General features: G+C 51.5%; 7 protein-coding genes across 7 annotated transcripts; 5 read left to right on the forward strand and 2 right to left on the reverse strand.

The window, feature by feature from the left end:
- Positions 1-296: 296 nt before the first annotated feature.
- On the forward strand, positions 297-2,984 carry SMAC4_01906 (uncharacterized protein). The gene is made up of 3 exons (XM_003348834.2): positions 297-671; positions 740-2,062; positions 2,134-2,984. The coding sequence occupies exons 1-3, from the start codon at positions 648-650 to the stop codon at positions 2,254-2,256; spliced, it is 1,470 nt and encodes a 489-aa protein (XP_003348882.1). The 5' UTR covers positions 297-647; the 3' UTR covers positions 2,257-2,984.
- A 520-nt stretch (positions 2,985-3,504) lies between these two features.
- SMAC4_01907 (uncharacterized protein) lies at positions 3,505-5,012 on the forward strand. The gene has a single exon (XM_003348835.3). It carries the CDS (start codon positions 3,730-3,732, stop codon positions 4,921-4,923), a length of 1,194 nt encoding a protein of 397 aa, XP_003348883.2. The 5' UTR covers positions 3,505-3,729; the 3' UTR covers positions 4,924-5,012.
- Positions 5,013-6,003: 991 nt separating this feature from the next.
- On the forward strand, positions 6,004-7,048 carry SMAC4_01908 (uncharacterized protein; the record flags this gene model as incomplete). Its single annotated transcript, XM_003348836.1, has 2 exons — positions 6,004-6,289; positions 6,381-7,048. The coding sequence occupies 2 exons, from the start codon at positions 6,004-6,006 to the stop codon at positions 7,046-7,048; spliced, it is 954 nt and encodes a 317-aa protein (XP_003348884.1).
- A 2,554-nt stretch (positions 7,049-9,602) lies between these two features.
- On the forward strand, positions 9,603-11,205 carry SMAC4_01909 (40S ribosomal protein uS13). The gene is made up of 4 exons (XM_003348837.2): positions 9,603-9,732; positions 10,358-10,395; positions 10,505-10,691; positions 10,749-11,205. Exons 1-4 carry the CDS (start codon positions 9,709-9,711, stop codon positions 10,968-10,970), a joined length of 471 nt encoding a protein of 156 aa, XP_003348885.1. The 5' UTR covers positions 9,603-9,708; the 3' UTR covers positions 10,971-11,205.
- A 160-nt stretch (positions 11,206-11,365) lies between these two features.
- SMAC4_01910 (uncharacterized protein) lies at positions 11,366-12,514 on the reverse strand (the record flags this gene model as incomplete). Its single annotated transcript, XM_003348838.2, has 1 exon — positions 11,366-12,514. The coding sequence occupies exon 1, from the start codon at positions 12,311-12,313 to the stop codon at positions 11,366-11,368; it is 948 nt and encodes a 315-aa protein (XP_003348886.1). The 5' UTR covers positions 12,314-12,514.
- A 1,152-nt stretch (positions 12,515-13,666) lies between these two features.
- SMAC4_01911 (uncharacterized protein) lies at positions 13,667-15,745 on the forward strand. Its single transcript, XM_003348839.2, has 2 exons — positions 13,667-14,211; positions 14,280-15,745. The coding sequence occupies exons 1-2, from the start codon at positions 13,710-13,712 to the stop codon at positions 15,440-15,442; spliced, it is 1,665 nt and encodes a 554-aa protein (XP_003348887.1). The 5' UTR covers positions 13,667-13,709; the 3' UTR covers positions 15,443-15,745.
- Positions 15,746-17,794: 2,049 nt separating this feature from the next.
- Positions 17,795-20,364, reverse strand: SMAC4_01913 (uncharacterized protein; the record flags this gene model as incomplete). Its single annotated transcript, XM_003348841.2, has 2 exons — positions 17,795-20,112; positions 20,175-20,364. The coding sequence occupies 2 exons, from the start codon at positions 20,362-20,364 to the stop codon at positions 17,795-17,797; spliced, it is 2,508 nt and encodes an 835-aa protein (XP_003348889.2).
- Between the last annotated feature and the right edge of the window lie 369 nt (positions 20,365-20,733).

Genomic DNA, 20,733 nt, shown 5'->3' on the forward strand with positions numbered 1-20,733 from the left:
ACCACTACATCAGCCAGTCCGTTGTTAACTATGATATTGGAAGCCGTTGAGAAGGACAGCATCTCAGTAACCTGCATAAGAAAAGAAGGAAATTGCTCTCATAGGTACCATATAAGTAGGAGGAAGGTTGTAGGACAGTGGTTAGGGTTAGCTACGAAGGAATGATAATATTTCAAGGCAGGGCAGGTCGAACTATATAAACGGCTAGCAAGAGGACGGTGAGCCAGACTAGGAAAATCTGACAGTCACAGAGGTAAAAGTGTATCTAGATATATTCCACTTCTGTTGATATTCACCTTTCTGGTAACCATCACAAACAGACGAAATGACGGCATGCACTATGGCGTTCATAATGTCGGTGCGCGATGGAGCCTTCTACGTCTTTCCATATGAGCCCCACTCTTCCAGAATATCGTCAGGAGCTACCCCGCCATAACACAAGCCGACTGCTCTTCCGCTCTTTCCTCCATGCATGGTGCAGTGACTTGCCTGAAACAGAACCGTCATCCGTGTTTGCGCATTTCTTCGCTGGCCTTGCTCTAAGGTAGATTCACCATTTTCACGCCGGTATATTATTTCACAATCGCTTCCCGCAACAAAACATCAAAACCGTTAGTCAGATATACTGCTCGCCGCAAAGTGCCAGGATGCCGGTCGACTACAGCAAGTGGGTAAGTTACCCCCTTTTCGGCCACCACGAGTTTTACTCGTGGACAAATGCACTGACATGCGGATTTAGGATGCGCTGGAGCTCAGCGATGACTCTGATATTGAGGTCCATCCAAATGTCGATAAGCGGTCCTTCATCCGCGCCAAGCAGAACCAGATTCATGCGGAGCGCCAGCAACGCAAGCTCCAGATCGAGACCTACAAGTACGAAAGAATCATCAATGATACCCTGATCAAGCGGATCTCTTCCCTTCTTGCCTCTCTCAAGGCTCATGCCTCGGAAGTCACCTCGCGCAACCCGGGCGAGGTGGCCTTCCAAGCTGTCATAGAGTCGGCTGCTGGTCTAGATCCCAAGGATGACCAGCCCCCGCCGAGGCCCGCCGGCGTTCACAACGCAGAAGAACAACTGCCTACGTATACCAAGATGATGGCAACGCTTCTCGATCAAGTGAACAAGGCATTGGAGGAAAAGAAGGTCGAGCAAGACAAGAGATACGAGGCTACCATTGCGGAAGTGGAGGAACACTTAAAGAAAGTCACAAACCTACAGGGCGAGTTGCTCGAGAAGCTCGACGAGCTGGAAAAGATTGAAAAGAGCAAGATTACGAGCGAATCGATCCACACAGGCTTTGACAGCACTCACATCAACAAGTCGAAGCCTTCTACCTCGGAGGAGAAGAAGGATGCGTCCAAGGTCGAACTCCTGAATCCGAATTACAGCGGCACCGACAGCATACCCGCACCCATCAAGGCCACGGACGATGATGACGATGACGCTGAAATTGAGGCTTCTCCTACCGCCAAACACTTTGCTACCATCAAGGCCGGCGACTACCGCGAATCTCTCGCCTTCCTTACGAAGCACCCGGAAATCCTTACCGAAAAGGAAACCGATGGCCTTCTTGTCCTCGCCTTCGACGCACAGCTTCAGAGTCATGACGACTACGCTCGCAATTGCGTCCACCAAGCACTCCTGCTGCAGTACTGCCGGGCTTTGGGTCGCGACGGTGTCGCTCTATTCTTCAAGCGCATCACGACACAAGGTCACCAGGCCCAGGAGGTCTTCTTCAAGGATGTGCAGGACACATACTACAAGATCAAGAACAGAGTCAGGGAGATTAACCTGCAGAGGGCAAAGGAAGAGGCCGAAGATGGCGGCGAGGGTGTGGAACAGATTCAGCTGCATGCGGTAGAGCCGGGTACGGTGATCAACATCAGCATCCCTCCAGCTGACAGCGAGGACCTGGAGGTACAGCAAGCTAGAGCTATCTTCGAGGGCTTTAGCCCCGAGATGCAGAAGGCTCTGGAGACGGGCAAGTTGGATGAGGTGAACAAGGTTTTGGGCAAGATGAAGGTTGAGGAGGCTGAGGATTTGGTGGGCAAATTGGGAGATGTAAGTTCACGGTCGTCCGCTCGTATATTGGATTGCTGTGGGAACAAAGTTGCTAACTGTGAGGTCTTTAGGCCGGTATCCTGAGTCTCGAGGAGGAGATCATTGATGCTACTACCCAAGAGGGTCAAGAAAAGTGGAAGGAGATTGAAGCTGCCGGGAAGCACGCGGAGGCGCCCGCCGCTGACCCGGAGTGATCGATGTAGGACGCTGTCTTCACAACTTTTGTTCTCATTTGGAACCCTTTTAGGACATAAAATGCCTTGTAATTCGGCGGACATAGCAACGAAACAGGAGCATGTCAAGCTTATGGTTTATTGAACTCATGGATACGTCTGCGACGTTTACCACCCTACGGTATCTATGATGTCTTCTACGAAAATGGTCAATCAGATGAGTGCATCCACCAATAGTCAACTTTGTGTTTCTGAGTTATGGTTAGCGTGTGGAATTCTGTATCACTTCACGGCACGGCCTCGCTGGAGTATTCTTGGTTATTCTGGCGATGTTCGTAAAGCAACACAATGATCACGCAATCAAAGACCTATCTTACCGGAGAGAACCTTGACAAGGTCTAAGACTCGCGTGGATGTTTCATTTGTTCATCTTGAAATTTCCCAAGCGAGAGCAAGCAGCCTCTTTTCTCCACAAGCCTACGTTTCCTCTGCTGCGCTGACGCAGTCGTCCTGTGAGGTGCTCACAACCTCGAGTATTCCCGGTACAATGGCGATAGTTCGCTTGAGTTCATCATTAGAAGGCAGCAGAAGAATGGAAGGAAGAAACAAAGTACCAGTTTCCCCGGTGTTTCGGGGGTGTTTGGGAGGTTTATATTGATCAGAAAAACGGACCCCTCAGGGACCGTCGCTGGGGCGACCTTTCCTGGGCCACCGTGGACCAATCAGACTCTGCGATTTTTCTCATACCAAATCTACCCCTGAATTGCAAACCCCGAATTTATGTGGTACGTACACACGTCTCCAGATCGGGAACTCCGGCCTACTTTACGAGGCGCAACCTCACCTCGTTTCGGCCTTGGTCCGCTCGGGGCCTTTGTATGAGCCGCGCGCTCTTCTGAGAATTGGCAAGTCAAAAGGAGCGAAGATTGCGCGGGTCGTAACCGCTCGACCATTCACGATTAAGCGGGCTGACTGACTGGCAGTGACTGCGGTAGAGAAGCGAGGCGCAGCACGCCCCCTTGGGTCTTGTCAAGTTACAACAGAAGATTGTTTCGTATGGCTGAAGTTGAGTGGTGAGAAGCGGTGCTTATTTTGGAAACAGAGCCAGAGAGCCTCCTTGTCGTCGCAGAGACGTGGAGTGATCTTCAGCTCCGTAGCGGATCCCAACCCATAGGGTAGAGGTATGTACAAGCCCACCCATGCAGATCCGTACAAAGAGCAGGCTTTCCATTTTCTACAGTGCAGAAAGAAATGAAAGCCGGTGGATGAGGCAAGGGCCAGAAACGCTTTGCGAGAGACTTGCATTCTTCTTCTGCTTGTCATTCTCTTTCTTACTCCTCTTCAATACTTTTTTTTTGAGACTCTTCAATATTTACTTCCGGGTGTTTAGTCGTTTGCTTATTACACTAGATACCAGGCTCGGGACCCAGACCCGAGACCCCTTTCCCACGATCTTTTACCACCTCAACTCCTTCACGGGTCAAACCGAAAGTAATGATAATGCCATCACTCATCTCATCTCTGACGACGGCACTATTACTGGCATCTGGAATTCATGCCGTTCCACAAGGACCGTTTGGAGCTGAGACTGGGGTTGTAAGCGCGGTGCCAACAGCTTCAGCGTCGACGGCCGGCATAGCCGCTTCTCAACCAACAACATCATCAGCGTCATCAAGCAATGTCGCCAGCGGTATCTCAGCTTGCAATAACTCACCGTTGCTATGCGATCGCGCCTACAACAATGTCACGCACATGGGCGCGCACGATTCATCCTTTCTCAAAGATGCCAGCACCGGCAACAGCTTAGCTGGCAACCAATATTTCAATGCCACAGTCGCCCTCGACGCCGGCATCAGACTGCTTCAAGGTCAAGTCCACTACGTCAACGAGACACTCCGGCTATGTCACACCAGCTGCTCCCTGCTCGACGCAGGACCACTCCAAGACTGGCTGGCCAAGATCAAGTTCTGGATGGACACCAACCCCAACGAGGTGGTGACGATCCTACTCGTCAATTCCAACAACAAGCTCGTCTCCGACTATGCGGCCGTGTTCGAGGGATCCGGAATTTCCACCTATGGCTATCAGCCTGCTGACGGCAGCACAGCCAGCACGGCCTGGCCCACGCTCGGAGAGATGATCACCTCCAACAAGCGTCTGGTCAGCTTCATCGCCTCCATCGACTACTCCACCACTTATCCGTACCTGCTGAGCGAGTTCGACCACGTCTTTGAAAACCCCTATGACGTCCTCAGTCTGAGCGGGTTTAACTGTACTCTCGACCGGCCCAAGGGGCAAGGGACAGCGGAAAATGCTATCGCGTCCGGGCGGATGCCGTTGATGAACCACTTTGCCTATAGCGTGCTTATGGAGGGTGTCCAAATTCCCGATGAGACGAACATTGACATCACCAACAGCGCGGACACTACCGCCACGGGAAACCTGGGACTGCACGCTGATACCTGTGTCAAGCAATGGGGAGTGAAGCCGACCTTCATCCTGGTGGACTTTTTCGATCACGGACCGGCGATCGATACGGCCGATCGGCTAAACGGGATCACGGCCACGGGGAGGAAGTCGACGTCTGCGGAGAGTAAGGAGAGCACGAGCGGCGCTGGGGAGAACAAGGCAATGGACATCAATGCGGCGCTGGTGGCTTTTGTAGGCTTTGCTTTGGCGATGGTGTAAATGATGTTAATAAACTAAGGTTTTGTTAGATTGATCTCTTTGGACAGGATGAAGCTGTTAGCATGCCCATGGCGTTTAGGGCAATTGGATAGATTTGAAAGAGGATTATCGTTTTGTGACCATCTGTACGGGTAACGTTCGTCCCATTCTTTCCTCCCCTTGTGAAGCATCTTGCGAGATCTTGCCGTCCACCACCAGCGGTGTTCCTGCATCGGAGCATTAATGGGTTTCGGTCTGTATGATGCGTAAACATCTCTTTATCACCGATATCAGACGAAATTATCGCCATCGCCATAGTTGATCCGAAATCCCGTTTGCTCAAGTGGAGCGGAAAACTGTTCTCCCGCATAATATCCTTCTCCACGCGTCCACCCCCTCCCCGTCCCTTTGGCTTGCATGAGTGACCCTCCGCTGTGTGTTAACTAAGTAACATTAGTTTGGGCAGCACGAAGGCCACCCCACGAAACGATCCAGTTGATTTCACATTGTTATGAGCTTGGAGTGTATTCCAGTGTTGTCTTTTTCATCCGAGCTCCAACGCTCTTTTTCGTGTGTTTCTTTGCCTGGACTGGGTGAAATTGGCACGCTGTTGCTGAAGATGATTGTTAGTTCGATTCAAAGATTAGCCCTCCACGATACTGAAACTGTTGCCCTTAAAGGCAGAAGCACCGTTACTCTTTCTCCATCGCACAAAACTCCCATACCTAAAATTCAGACTCGTTCATGTGCGGGTAGAAGGTGGCCGCTCCTTCCACACTGCAATAGTTGATCTCGAGGTAAACTGGAAGGTACGGTCAACATACCCTATGCTCAGACATCAAGAAATCTACTCCCGTTTGTGAAATACTTCCTCTTCATCATCAAATCTTGCGTGCAGTTACTTGCCCATTCCCACGATCAAACCATCTTTACAACGTCGCTACCAGCGTTGTGGCCACCTTCGCATCTTTTATCCCCTCATTTGACTCATTTGTGATCGACTGTTAAGATAGACATCTGCAAGAGTTTACCCCGCGCAAGCACGATACATTCGAGATATTGAGGCCATCGGGGTCTCGACGTACTAGGCACGCAGAAACGATGAGTTCATTAAGAGCTACATTCTACGCGCACCAGACGCTGAATCTCCACGCTCGGTACAATCTATCGGACAATGCGAAGAAGCTTCTTCGGGCTCACGACGAGTGGAGAATGGGATCCCTTGGCCAAGAAGAACTGGGTCGTCGGGTCCGAATGTCTGTTGACAACCGGAAGGCCATCACGGATACGATCACCAAATGCGCCGCGACAATGCGCAAGAAACCCGCCGATACCAAGAACTGTATCGATATTATCCAGGCCTGTACCGAGATTTTGGACGCTGCTGGTAAGAAATTTCCATTGCTACTTGCCGCGGCTTTCATCTGCTATGTATACCTTTTGTATGTGGCTTGGATGCTAACAAGTCCTTTTACTAGACAAGCCACCTGACTCGGGCTGCCTCCCATTCCTCAAACTACCTGCCGAACTACGCCAGATCGTATATCGCTGGTATGCAAGCAGTATTGTAGCTTCGACATTGGTAGCATATTCAAGCGAACTGGACTGCTACTGCGGCAAATGGACATCTCCGAACACTTCGGCTAACCCTCCTATACATCGCGTGGACATGGCGTTGGCCAGGACCTGCAGCCAAATCAAGACCGAGTACCTCGAATTCCTCTACCACAAATACACCTTGTACTTCGACTGCTGCTGCGAACTGAGCAAGCGCTTGCAAGGCAACCCGACCCTGCGCTCCAATCTTCGTTCGGTCAGGGTCCATTGGACCGGTCCCTTGTCGGACAAAGCCTTCACCTGTCTCGCCAAGTGCCAGGAGTTAAAACATCTTGACATAGTCGTCTCCAAGTCAACCACGATTTACGAGACTCCCCGGGAGAAGGAGATGCGACGTTATTTTCGTTCAAACAAGCCAGTTAGACTTGCGGACGCTTTAGGAATCGACGAACTGCTCACCATTCGAGGCCTCACGTCTGTTTGTGTTTCGCACGTGCACGCCAGACAAACTGCAAAGCGAACAGATGAAGAGCGGGCGAATCTCCAGGGCTTGCTCAGGGTCAAACTTCGCGTTCTTGAGCTCAACTAGAGGAAGAATATCCGGAAATAGGGTGGTTGTGGCGGCCATGCTTAGGCGTGGATGCCAGATCAGAAATATTGGCGGCTAGGGCATTCAAGTGGAGGAATGGAGCAAGTGACCGAAATAAAGGCGATTGGCATGTCAAAGCGAGCAATGGAAAGGACTTGCTGGATTTTAGCCAATGCATTTGAGGGATGTTCGAGTACATGAAGGAGTATATGGACAGTTGCAAGTGTCAGTGGCTGTATGGATCACACAGGAGGGAGGATCTCAAAAGCCAACGGTCTACATGCGGCAACAGATATCGAGAACCACGTCAAGCTAGGAAGATGCAACTGGAGGGAAAATGTTGCAGCGAGAAATTGCGAGATACCTCCATAGGGAAAGAGAAGGTCCCGCACTCAATGAACGCCGCAGAGTTATTCTTGTCTTGTACGCAGCTCGCAAGCGAGGCGCATCCTGGCTCAAGATCAACCCCGGGGCAGGATAGTTGACCGAATCAGGCATAAGACGACAGCGCAAAGGTCGTAGTCATAGAGACACTGGAACCTACCTTTCATCGTGTTGTCCTAACGTCTTCAGTTTCGGAAGATAGACACATCTCGCATGGGGCTTTTGTTGCCCAGAGATGCTGGTGATTGGACTCTTTATATAGAAGAACGCTGGTTCATTGCTTTTGCGTCATTTTCGTAGAGATCTACGCGAGATATCAGCGTATAGTTTTGCAAACGTGCAAGCGGCGACGTTTCGATTCGTCTTTGGTCGGCGAAAGACCAGATGATGGAAATTAGGAAGGTTGTTTGTGTTCAAAAATGTTTCGGTTCGAAATGGAGTTGAAGTTAAAATCTGGACCCACTTTCCGTTGTGTGCCAAATGCCAAGACATTCTGGCAGCTGTCAACTTTCTCGTCTACCGCTGCGCTAGCATCGTTTCCTCAGCACTTCAAGCAACTCCTCACCAAAAACACTCTGACATCTATCACAGCCAAGTTATAGCGATGGTGAAAATGAGCAAATCTTGACTTTGCAAACCCTAGGCCATGAGTTCGAGCAAATATGCATCCAGAAACCGCTTCTAAAGAGCAGAGGGGAGAACATCCAACCTCAATCCGTGGAGTGGAAACATCGCGTTAACAAGTACCAGGCGTTTCTTCTTGTCGTGGCTTTCAACGTTCGTCGGATACATTCCCCACCTTCTCAGGGGCTTTGTCGCACCATAGCATCAAGCTGGATAACACTCGCGATCTCTTGATACGCAGCTTATCCTATCGTCATGGCTTTGGGGTTTGAGAGTGCGACGAATAACATCGAGCAATTCCTTAACTTGTCGTTGTCAGCCTTCGATACGGCATCCCTCGCACGTTCTCTGTCGAACTAGGCTGTTGACGACAAATTGGTGGTTAAAGTGATCGTTTCATCACAAGATCTCATAATACTATACCACTTCCTCTCTTACCGTGAACCCGGGTCTCTTAGAGTCCTTCGAACTTCTAGTTCTCGTGGAATTCCCCTTTTCGGCCATATGTATCTCACCCGAACACTCGCAACCTTATTGGGCCTTATGTCCCTAACCTCAGCAGGTATGTTCCTGTTCCTCACACGTCCTTGGGCAGACATAGAACCAAGTACTGCTAACACGGAATAGTCCCGGCGGCAGTTGGACGCCCCGTTGAACGAGACATTGCTCCATTCGAAGGAGGAGGAAGTGGCCCAGGTGGGGGTGGTCTGAAGCAGAGACCAAAACCCCAGAAAGCTCCTCTCGCTCAAGATCAAGACGCTGCCACTGTTACCACCACCACCACGTACGCGACCGTGACTATACCGGGAACTACTGAGACTACGGGAGTGGATGTTGCGGCTGCCGAGACCGACACCGACGCACTCGCGAGCAACGTGATGTTGACCCTTGTAGTTGGGGATAATTATGGTCCCGTGATCACGGTGGCATCTGCCTCGCCCGCTACGACATCCGTAACTTAAGTTATAGCCGTGTGATGGAGCGTTTGTGATGCGGAAAGTGTTGGTGGTTTCATTGGCTTTTATCGTTGGTTGCTTTCGGCGTTTGAGTGCGGCGGCCGAGCGTGACCATGGTTTTGGATGATTCTAGCTGTTGTAGGAAGGTTCGAAGGGTGCTTGTAAGTCACATATCTGTGCAATAAACTTCATCAATCAAAAGACAGGTCCTTAGCAAGAAGTTGGAGCGTCGTTGTGTTGCTCAACGTCATCATAGCGTCTTGGGTAGACACTCACCCATATGGCTTGAAGAGATGATGCGTTGCGTGAGATCAGCGTGGAATGCAGTCAAACCCGCAATACTATCACTGTAAACACGGTCTCGAACACCATGCCCGTAAGACACCTTTCCTCATAACCAAACCTGTCCCGTTGTTGTTGAGGTGAAGGGCTGCTTAACATCAAAGGTTAAGGGGCATGGGTTAGGGTTATCGCGGGAATTTGAGCCAAAAAGTACAGGCAACTGACGGGCACCTGACCGTGCACGGACCACAAAAGACCATTTCACGGCAATTGCACGCACTTTTGCCCCGCCACGTGACGCACAAATTTCGAAAACCATCTGGGCTCGAAATCGACGGAGGACTTCCACGAACCTGCGACCGAACACACAGCACAGACAGTATCGAGGCGGTATCCTCGAAATCATTGCCCAAGATGTCTCTTGTGTCCGGCGAGAAGGTATGTTGCAATCCTGCAGACTCTATTTCCTCCAGAAGAAGATCTTGCGTTGCCCGACCGAAAAAACAACAACAACGGGGGTTCTTGGCTGGCTGCGGTCGTTGTTCATCCTTTGGCGCCTTGGGGAGGCCATCACGAGTGACGAGTTTGGCGTCGCCGCCCACCTTCAAAACCGATGCAAATACGAGACGACATGACGCGAAAGTCCATGGAAATGGCATTCCTACGAAAATGTCGCGACAACAGACGATTCATCGACGCGCCGGTTTCCGAATACCGATGACGGCCTCGAGCAATGTGTAGACATGGATGTGGATATGGCTTTACAGTCAGCCTGCGGTAGACCGAGAATGGAGGCGAGCGACACAGTCTCTAACGACGAGAGAGTGCTATTCGAACTCGTTTCGCATGTGGCGGACGATGTCCAGAGACGGCGATAAGAGCAGGCGAACATGGCACTTGATTGAGAATCGAACTCTGGGAGCGATCCTTGAACAGAACATCGCAGCAGCCAAAGGGGAACAGCACGGCAGGACCAAAAACCAGGAACCGGCAAGCGCTGGGATGCAATGATCTTCGACTGGATATCACAGAAGACGCTTTCGGATGCTAACTATCTCTCCAGAGCAACTTCAACCACATCTTGCGTCTGCTCAACACCAAGTATGTTTACCGAGGCACCCATGATCCCGTCCGCATTGCGAATCCGGAACAAAAACCGTTTTCAAGAGGAGGGTCAACATGTTGAATACGGGTGCTGACTTTTATGCAGCGTTGACGGCAAGCAGAAGGTCGTTTACTCCTTGACCAAGATCAAGGGTGTCGGTCGCCGCTACTCCAACCTTGTCTGCAAGAAGGCCGATGTCGACCTGAGCAAGCGTGCCGGTGAGCTCACCTCTGAGGAGCTTGAGCGCATCGTCACCATCATGCAGAACCCCACCGCCTACAAGATCCCTGCCGTACGTTGAACCGATCCCGCTCGGCATGATTTCATCGTCTAACCATATCCTTTACAGTGGTTCCTCAACAGGCAGCGCGATATCGTCGACGGCAAGGACTCTCAGATCCTCGCCAACGGTGTCGACTCCAAGCTCCGTGACGATCTTGAGCGCCTCAAGAAGATCCGTGCCCACCGTGGTCTCCGTCACTACTGGGGCCTCCGTGTCCGCGGTCAGCACACCAAGACCACTGGCCGCCGCGGTCGCACCGTCGGTGTCTCCAAGAAGAAGGGCAACTAAATCTGTGCGTGGTTGTTCGGCGCTGCTTTTTCTCGGTTATTGGTGGTGTCATTCCTTACGGGTGGTCATGGGACATCTGGGACTGAATTTTTTCGCCCTGCGAGTATCTGGATTCTAGGTAGCCTATGGCTTATGGGGGAACTCGCATACTAAAGGAGAACACTCATCATTGACAGCATGACAATAAACGGCGCGGGTACGGAAAATGATTTACTGTTTCGATTCCCATATGGTGTCTATGAATGTGACAAGACAAAGACCGATATTCCCAGAACAGCCAACTGTGTGATTTTGGATACCATAACGCCCGCCCCATGTACCGGTATGTAACTAAATCTATCAAAGAGGAATGGCCAACAGGGTATCCGGCCAAACAAGAAAACAAAGCCGTGACTTTAATCCTCGTGAGTGACGGCCATATCTAGGACCTCGACTCTTCCCTGTCCCTTGGTCTCGCTTCCGATAAAGTCACCCAAGATCTTGAAAGCGCCGGGCTCTACGAAGCCCACCAGCTCCCACTCTTGGCCCATGACATCCTGGCTCTCAACCTGCTCAACGAAGCTGAGAATCTTGTCCTTGACGGTTGAGGGCGCCTTCTTCTCTCCCTCCCCGCCATCCTTGTCGGCCTCCGCCTTGTAAGTCTTGACGCCCTGCTTGAGCACGTTGGTTGTGCAGGTAATGCGCAACCTCATTCTCGCCCTGGCAACGGGTATAGGCTGGTGAGCAACAAGCGCCTTCATGGCCTCGAGCGCCTGCGACTTTGCGCTCTTGTTCGTCGAAACTCCGGTCCAGATCGGTAGGGACTTTGCAGGCTGGGGCTTCGCCTCGCCGCTCTCGCCCGTCGCCGGCGACGCCACGCCGCTTGTGGCTGTCTCCTTCTTCTCCTTCTCCTGGGCCTGCAGCTGATGCGCCTGCGAGCTCAACATGTCCAGCGCCTTGTCGATCATGCCAGTGGTGTAGACCTTCTTGGTCCGGGGGTCGACCAGCTTACTGGCGACGATGGAGACGACCTCGTTGTGGACGCGCTCCAGCTGCGCGCTGCGCTCCTTCTCTCCAACTTGCATTTCGCCCTTTTTGAGGATTTCGAGGATGATGTCATTGACGCTGGTATCCTTGCCGAAGGCTTTCTGAAGCTCGGCCGTCGGCGCCGTCTGGCCCTTGGATACGTTCAAGAAAACGTTGGGGATCTGCAGCACGTTGTCGAGGTCGGTCTCGATTCCCGAACGCCATTCGAGCACTTTGTTCTTGTAGCAGGCAATCTCGAAGCGTTTCTTGCCCTTTTTGAGCCGGACAAGGGAGACGTTGGTGAGCTTGATCTGGTTGGAGGGTTGTTGGATGACCATTTTGGCGGTGGTTGTGTGATTGTCGCCAAAAGGGAACGAATTGGGTAGTTCGTTGGTGTCAATTCTCCAGGAGATGGAGCTGTTAGAAATGGATTCGAAGGTGGTAACGATCGGTCCGTTGTATAGGATGTCTGACGGGGTTTCTTCTTAGACACCTGTTATGTTTCAAGAAATCGGGCATATGCTCAGGTTGACTTCCTGGAGTTTCTCCAAGAATCCGCCGGACGCCCGTCGCAGATAACGATATGCCCGTGGAGCACAAATTCTTGGTCTCCGCAACTTTCTCTGCTGCAGAGCCCGGGCCTTGAAAGTCTGCCCCGCCTGCGCGCCCGTGCCACCCAGTCTGATGGGCCGCCCCATGCCCCCATCGCCCCGGCTCCCTAGACCGCATGACGATTGACGGCGGGCAAAAAGCGGGCTTTGGAGTCGAGCAACGCGAGTTTACGAATTCCATTTGTCCATCGAATGAGTCAGTGGGTCTTCTTGTTATCGATACCACAACATCACGCTTGGAGACGGGGTTGTCAGACGGGATATTCCAAATGATAAACATTGACGCGAAGTGATGCCTCGTTCAATTTCGAAGGCCGGCGAAGTTCTTGTACATTAAACTCATTCATTTTACAAGGCATCTATACAACTAGCCATGTCCACATATCTTCAAGCTGGCGTCTGTTTATCTGAGCCGAGCGTGCCAAGGAAGCAGCAGGAAATCACCGTTCGTCTGATATCTTCCAGGGACGATAATCGCGTTGCATGATGCGCGATTCAGGACAGTTTTTGGAGTGCCGTGAAGAGTTATCAATGTCCGCCCGCAAACAACACTTCTGCAGCCGGAGTTTGGAGTATCGGATACATATGGATCATTTATCAGCAATGAGAAGGAAATGAGTGAGCTGTGCTCGGGCGGTGGACATGGAGTCGCATCAAGGCGACCTTGTTGGGGAGGTTGAGACAATGACGAAGCTTATCAGACATGAGGGGCTGACAGGTTGATTGGCGCCACGTCTTGAAGCCAAACCGTACAAGAAAATGACCGCTAGACATGGCGGTGAAAGCCTTTCTCGCAAGCTGTTTCGTGATTATTTTGTTTGGCTGATCGGCTAGGCGTCTGTTCTCGTGACCAACGTGACCGCCCTGCAAGGTACCTGACCAATACCCAGGCACGCACTCATGTGGCGGCAGCGTCTACCCAATCCCATGCCTGCTTGCCCCAAATCCTGGGGGTTTCTGCTGCATCCGCGTCCGGTGAAGCTCGGTTCCGGCGTTGTACCTTGGCAGTTTGTTGCCCATCCGTTTCCGTTATCAACCTCTTCTCTTCCTTCCTCTTCCTCTCTTCCATCTTCTTCTCATCCATTCATCTGTATTACAACACCACACTCCTATCACCGTCACAATGAGGATCTCGGCTTCAACCGTGCTCCTCGGGGCTGCGTCGGCCGCGTCGGCAGCTTCGTTCCAGAACCAGGCTCAGCAGGTCCTTGCCGATAACTTCCACAAGGCCCATGACGCCATCAAGCCCGTCGCCGACTCGTTCGCACACACCACCCTCGAGAGCTTTGAAGAGGCCTTTAATGGCATGAACTCGCAGGCCAAGGCCCTTTGGGACGAGATCAAGCTTCTCGTCCCCGAGAGTGCCTTCGATAAGCCCACCTGGTTCAGCAAGCCCAAGGCTGCTAAGCGCCGTAAGGACTGGGACCACGTTGTCAAGGGCGCCGATGTCCAGAAGCTGTGGGTCAAGGGAGCCGATGGCGAAAAGCATCGCGAGGTTGGCGGCCAGCTCGATAACTTCAACCTGCGCGTGAAGTCGGTCGATCCTTCCAAGCTCGGCGTCGACAAGGTCAAGCAGTACAGCGGCTACCTTGATGACGAGGCCAACGATAAGCACCTTTTCTACTGTAAGCCAATCTCGCTCGATTTGCCCTTAACACCACAATAGATCGCGCTGCTAATATCAACTGTCCAGGGTTCTTCGAGTCTCGCAACGATCCCAAGAACGACCCCGTCGTTTTGTGGTTGAACGGTGGCCCCGGCTGCTCTTCGCTTACTGGTCTCTTCCTTGAGCTCGGCCCTTCTTCCATTGACAAGAAGCTCAAGGTCATCAACAATGAGTACGCCTGGAACAACAACGCCAGCGTTATCTTCCTTGACCAGCCCGTCAACGTCGGCTACTCGTACTCCGGCAACGCCGTCAGCAACACTGTCGCTGCTGGCAAGGATGTCTACGCTCTCCTTACCCTCTTCTTCCACCAGTTCCCCGAGTATGCCAAGCAAGACTTCCACATTGCTGGCGAGTCGTATGCTGGCCACTATATCCCCGTCTTTGCCTCGGAGATCCTGTCCCACAAGGACCGCAATATCAACCTCAAGTCCGTCCTCATTGGTAACGGCTTGACTGATCCTCTTACCCAGTATGAGCACTACCGCCCCATGGCCTGCGGTGAGGGTGGCTACCCCGCCGTTCTCAGCGAGAGCGAGTGCCGCAGCATGGACAATGCTCTCCCTCGTTGCCAGTCTCTTATCCGTAACTGCTACGAGAGCGGCAGTGTCTGGTCGTGCGTTCCTGCCGCCATCTACTGTAACAACCAGTTCATCGGCCCCTATCAGCGCACTGGCCAGAACGTCTATGACATCCGCGGAAAGTGCGAGGATGACAACAACCTCTGCTACAGCGCTCTTGGCTGGATCAGCGACTACCTCAACCAGAAGGATGTCATGGACGCTCTCGGTGTCGAGGTTGAGAGCTATGACAGTTGCAACTTCGATATCAACCGCAACTTCCTCTTCCAGGGTGACTGGATGCAGCCCTTCCACCGTCTCGTCCCCGGCATCCTCAAGGAGATCCCTGTTCTCATCTATGCCGGTGATGCCGACTTCATCTGTAACTGGCTTGGCAACAAGGCCTGGTCCGAGGCTCTTGAGTGGCCCGGCAAGAAGGGCTTCAACAAGGCTGAGCTTGAGGACCTCTCTCTTCCCGAGGCTGACAAGGAGTATGGCAAGGTCAAGTCCTCTGGAAACTTCACCTTCATGCAGATCTACCAGGCTGGCCACATGGTTCCTATGGACCAGCCTGAGAACTCGCTTGATTTCCTCAACAGGTGGTTGGGTGGCGAGTGGTTCGAGCAGTAAGCGCCTCATGGCGTAACAGGAAACCCGCATTTGGAAAGCGGGGATCTTATGAGTGTATGATGGATGATTATTGATAAGGGATTGGATTGGATTATGACAAGGGTACGGTGTATACATCAAGGGGTAAAGACCATAGGGACCTTACAGATAACTTGGCTAGTGCCAGCGAGCTCGCGTCTGTTTGATCGTTCAGACTGGACACAGCGTGGCGTAATGGACAGAAGCACTCGACAGAGTTTGTATACAGAATGGATTTTCTTTCATCATTAATACCTCGTCGCAGCGAATATTTGAATATTGTAATCGTATCAGATGCAACTCCCTAAGTTCCTGGACACCGTTCCCAACAGTAGAAGTGATGGCCATGGAGACGATCAGCCAACATTGTGAGGAATGTACAACCACCGCCTCAGGGCTCAGATATTCGAGATGATGTGTCTTGTCATTGCCATCTTTCGATCTATGTGTAGCAGTATAGCTAGACACTAGTCAAGCCTTTCAAGCCAAAAGGCCAGTAAACTCTTCCTTTGATATTATATATGGACGAGTTAAATTCAGCTGCCTCCTTGTTCAGACGTCTCTACTTCCGAGACACTCAAAGCCCCTTCCCAACACGTCAATGAACCCATAAAAACATAGGTCCAGCTGACGAGGGAACGGGACGCAGGAACGACCAAGGAGTTCGATCTTGCGATCGCTCTTTCTCATTTGCTCTTCATTGCTCTCCATCGCTGCTTCTTGTATAAGCTCCGACTACCAGTCTGGGGAAGGAGCGCCTTGACAGCACAAAGTTTGAATCGTGAGAGAAGCCGAGATTGGTGATAGGGACATGCACATACATCCCACGGGAACGGTGGGAGCACCTATTAAGTAGATTGGCAAAGGCAGTGAGTGGGGAGGTGGGTGGTGATGAAGCAGAGTTAGATGGCAATATCATATCTTGTCATTATATTTTACGATATTTGTTGAGTAACCAAACCGAACTCAACCTAACTCAACTCAACTCCAACTCGACTCTTCTTCTTCAGTCTGTATTTTCCCGACTCGGTTAAGAGGCAGGACATAGCACGCGTATGTACCTAGGATGGACGAATGAGGAAAGCCAACAAAAAAAAAGAAAAAAGAAAAAAAGAACGTTGGTGAGTGGGTGTGTGTATGGGTTGGGTATGTATGTCAAAAAGTGAGAACTGAACTCCGGTGAAAAAAGTCTAAGCATAGTACAGTAACAATGATAATCCAATGTCGATGATGAATTCCGAACCAAGCCAAGGAACAAAAACTCAAACCGTGAATGACACAGAAAGGAAAGAAAATAACGGGAGGAAGAAGAAAAAGAAACCAAAAAGTAGGTATCATGTTGAAGGCCGAGAGGTAACAAGAAGAAAACAAAACGAAAGAAGTAGGAAGAATGCAAGTCCCACGTAAACCTCTAGTAATACACTAACACGGTCGAAGAAGTGGTTTACGAGTTGTTCTGTTTCCTGGGCAGAGCCTAGAATAGAGACGGGGCTTTTCTTTCTTGCCTGGCTCTTGTGGGGGAATCGGATGGTAGTAGTAAACCATCAAAAAAGTGTGTGTGAAACAAACTCCGAAGGAAGAATGAATAACCAGCAAGAAAAAAAAAAAACGAAGCCCAATGGTAAATGCTCTCTCCCCTTCTCCCCTTCTCCCCTTCTCCCCCCTCCTTTGCCTTTCCTGATCATGTGTATACGTATGTAATTCGCCCGTGCATCCTTTCCGTACCCCAACCTGAATAATCAATAATCATAAATGCATCCCGCTCCTCTTTTCCCTACTGTCCCGACTTAATGATGAGCAACCGCATGTGGACGCAAAGCGTTTGCGTATTGGTAACGAAACCCCCCTTCTCCGCCCGACAGGAGACGACACTGACTCATTATAATCTTGAGCGTCCAGTAGGCCAGTTCCAACCACCATCGATAACGATCCAGATGGCTCAGAGTCGTTATTTGAGACTTGGGGGGGTCAAATAATGAATGCAGGGCCGGCGTTCCACGAGTTCTCGCAAACCCTATCCAGAAAATACACACCCAGGTTCAGCAGCGGCGGTGTTACGAGCGTAGGCATCTCGACAACACCCTGAAGATATGATATCCGATAAAAAGGCACTATGCGTTAACAGTGTCAGAACCTTTGGCGGTATCATCCATGATGCCCGATCCACAGCGGAAAACTTCATGAGCCGCTGGATCTAGGCCTCCACTTCTTTGCGCGCTTGACAATATCGGGTGAAGAGTCCGAGAGCGTAGCATCGTTATCATCCGCGGGGACGACAAGCATGCTGCCTTGTTTCGGAGGCGGCGACGAAAGCCGAAGCAGAGAGATGGCACTCTATCCCATCGAATCTGCTGACCTTTCGGGACTCGCGGGGCATGATGTTTTTCCCTTCTTTGATTTGGTGAATGAGGAAAATTTGGACGAGAACTTGTTCTTGAGACCCATCAGGCTCGCCTTCTTCTTAATCGTCTTGCCGTTGCCGGGATCTTGTTCTGGTTTCAGATATTCTTGTCCTAACGTCGATCCGCTGCCATTCATATGACCGTTTCCGTTAGAAATGTTATCTTCGTCATCGCTTATGAAATGATCAAGCTTTTCGTTCACTTGTAGCTGATCCCGGTCCGAAGACAATTTGGTCGCCTCGGGTATCGCAGTTGGTGAGTCCGGCGCTGTGACGGTGGTCACAGGAACACCGACAGACTTGTCCATCGAGTCCCTGCTGATAATGCTCGTACCCTGCGTACTAGGCGAGAGCGGCATCTTCCCCGTCGTTGCGCTGTTTGCCTGCGAACCCCACTCTCCCGAGCAGGGTGCTGAGCTCCCTTCGGTCGCCTCACTGCACCGCTGACGGTTCGATCCGTGTAACCCAGCACCTCCGCGGGAGAAATCGGTGGTCGTAAGACTAGGAAGCACGCCATTGGGCCTTCCATTGAGGGCGCTCTTTTCTGTCGGGGGCTCCGCATCGCATTTTGGTGGGGGGCTGTGTTTAGAGATGCCAGGCTGATTTTCCATAGTCGATCCTCCCGAGGGGAGTAGCAGTTGATTCTCGAAATGAGTGAGGTTCAGTTCCATTTCGTCAACGGAGAACTGTAGACCGGGCAAGATATCTGCCACTCCTCGGAAAAGAGGGAAGGCAAACAACTCCATGAATTTCAGCTGGGATCTGATGCGGCCGTCGAGACTTGTTGATGGAGGAGCAACCAATGCCGTCTTTTGACCCATATCCCTCTCAATCTGAGTCTGCAAGATGAGCTCGTCATTTAACAGGTGCATCCACTGAGCCCCGATATCGTGCCTGCGTGCGACGTTGCTGATATCGGCGCACTTGATGATGAGAGCGCACACTAGCACCCTCGCCTCTTCCACAGCCTTCTCATTCCAACCGCCAAGATCGGGTTGCTGAGCTCGAAGTTTTTGTAGGTTTCCGAGTTTTGCCATGTAGTCAAAGTGAAGGGCCATATCTGTAGCCAGGATACAGCTGATCATCAACGTGCGCAGACGCCTATTCTCGTAAAACATGGGCCAATGTCGCTTGAGGATTTGGCAGTAACTGGTGCTGTGAAAGTTCTCTAGTACTGAGCGATCGTTGTAGAGCTCCGCGAGAGGCGCTCGGGCCTCGATTAGGAAGCCGTTGTTGACACCGGGATGCAAAACATCGTGACCAATGGCAGTTAGAAGGAGCGTGAAGGCTTCTTCCGGACCTATCGAGGGAGTTGTTGCTGAGCATTTCGCGGTTGGGCCCGTATGGTTGCCGTTCACGTTTGGGTAAGGAGGCAATGCGCCGATCCGGAGCAGCTGGTGAAACGTTGCCTGTAAAACATCGATAACATGTCGAAAGTTGTGGTAAGGCACAAAACCCATATAGGCAGCCCGACAAGCCTTGAGGAAGTTTTGCAGCTGCCATGACGAAATGCGAAATGCCGTTAGTTCCGGCATGGACAAGGCATGGTTGAGCGTAAGCTCGGCTGCAACTATCAGTTCGTCGTAGTCAAATTTGTGAGCATCGAAATGCCATGTGCTGATGGCGCGGGAGATCTCGGCTCGCTTCTCAGGGGACACCGAGACATTGGCCTTATAGATCTCATCATCTCTGTCGTCCTCCGTGCTGCATATCTTCTTAATCAGACTCTCCACTAGGTATTCGCGGAGATAACCGTACGGCCGGGTATCGTTAAAGACAGCAATCAGCGATCGCTTTCTGCCCTTGCGCACATCGGCTAATGCTTGTTTCCTCGAAAGAGCGTCCTTGTAAGCGTGATATGCCCTGTCTTGAATCACTGTGATGCTCTTAGCATTCAGAGGTCCCGATAGGACTGCCTTGGCCCCAAAATCGATACATTGCTGTCGCATCCTCGTCCTATCGGCCCCACTGACGTTGTTCATGGAGTCGGGTAATTGGATGAGTGGGACAGGTATAACTTGTTCGTAGAGATGGCGAGCACGAGCTTCAGACTCGACCTTTTTAAGTAACGAGAGGCCGTACGAGTTGCCATCGTGGCTCTCGTCCCTGCGTTCGTTCGGAAATTGGGCTGGGAAGAACTGCTGGTAAGGAGTGTCCAAGAGGATAATCGTTGGTTGAAGATCGGCCTCGTGGTCTTCTTGGGGCTTGAGCCAGTGGGACATGCAGGCACCCTCAGTGCTGCACAAGTAAGCTGCGTCCAACTGTTAGCACAAGAGGTCGACATAAAGGATGAATATCAGCGGCCCCGCAAACCTTCGGAGAAAACTTCCAAAATGCACTTCACTGTGTCGCCAATGCATTTTGGTTCCGTCTTCGCAACAACCTCGTCCAAATGCCTTGGGTTTCGTTGGATGCAGCGGTCCTCGGATACTGAGCGGTTGACGTATATAACACGGTAGTGGATGTCTTCCATGGCAACCTGTGGTTCCTCCATGATATCCATGTTGACTCTTGGTAGTGACCAGTCTCCTGCGACTGCACTCTGGACCCAAAAAAAAAAGATGACTGATCAAAACCACGACCTTGGATGCTTGAGTTTCTTGCCAAACCACCGAAACTAGCCAATGCTTGTGTTAGTTTCGGGGAGGGGGACCCAAAATAGGCCAAGACGACTCCGACAGCGTTTGGACGCCGATACCTCCTTTGACTAGTTGGTGTTATCTTTCGTCGATTTTTTCTCTTCGGGGGGCGAGAGCGATTGCGAGCGGTGCGATCGCGAGGGATGTAGGCGATATTTGCGACAATGAAATACAAATCTGGGATTGCGGTATCCGGCGAGTAGGAATGCTATTCGAGGCGCTCAGGGAGGCGA

This window comes from Sordaria macrospora, chromosome 4 (assembly GCF_033870435.1).
Source record: "Sordaria macrospora chromosome 4, complete sequence".
In the NCBI taxonomy this organism is placed as follows: Eukaryota; Fungi; Ascomycota; class Sordariomycetes; order Sordariales; family Sordariaceae; genus Sordaria; species Sordaria macrospora.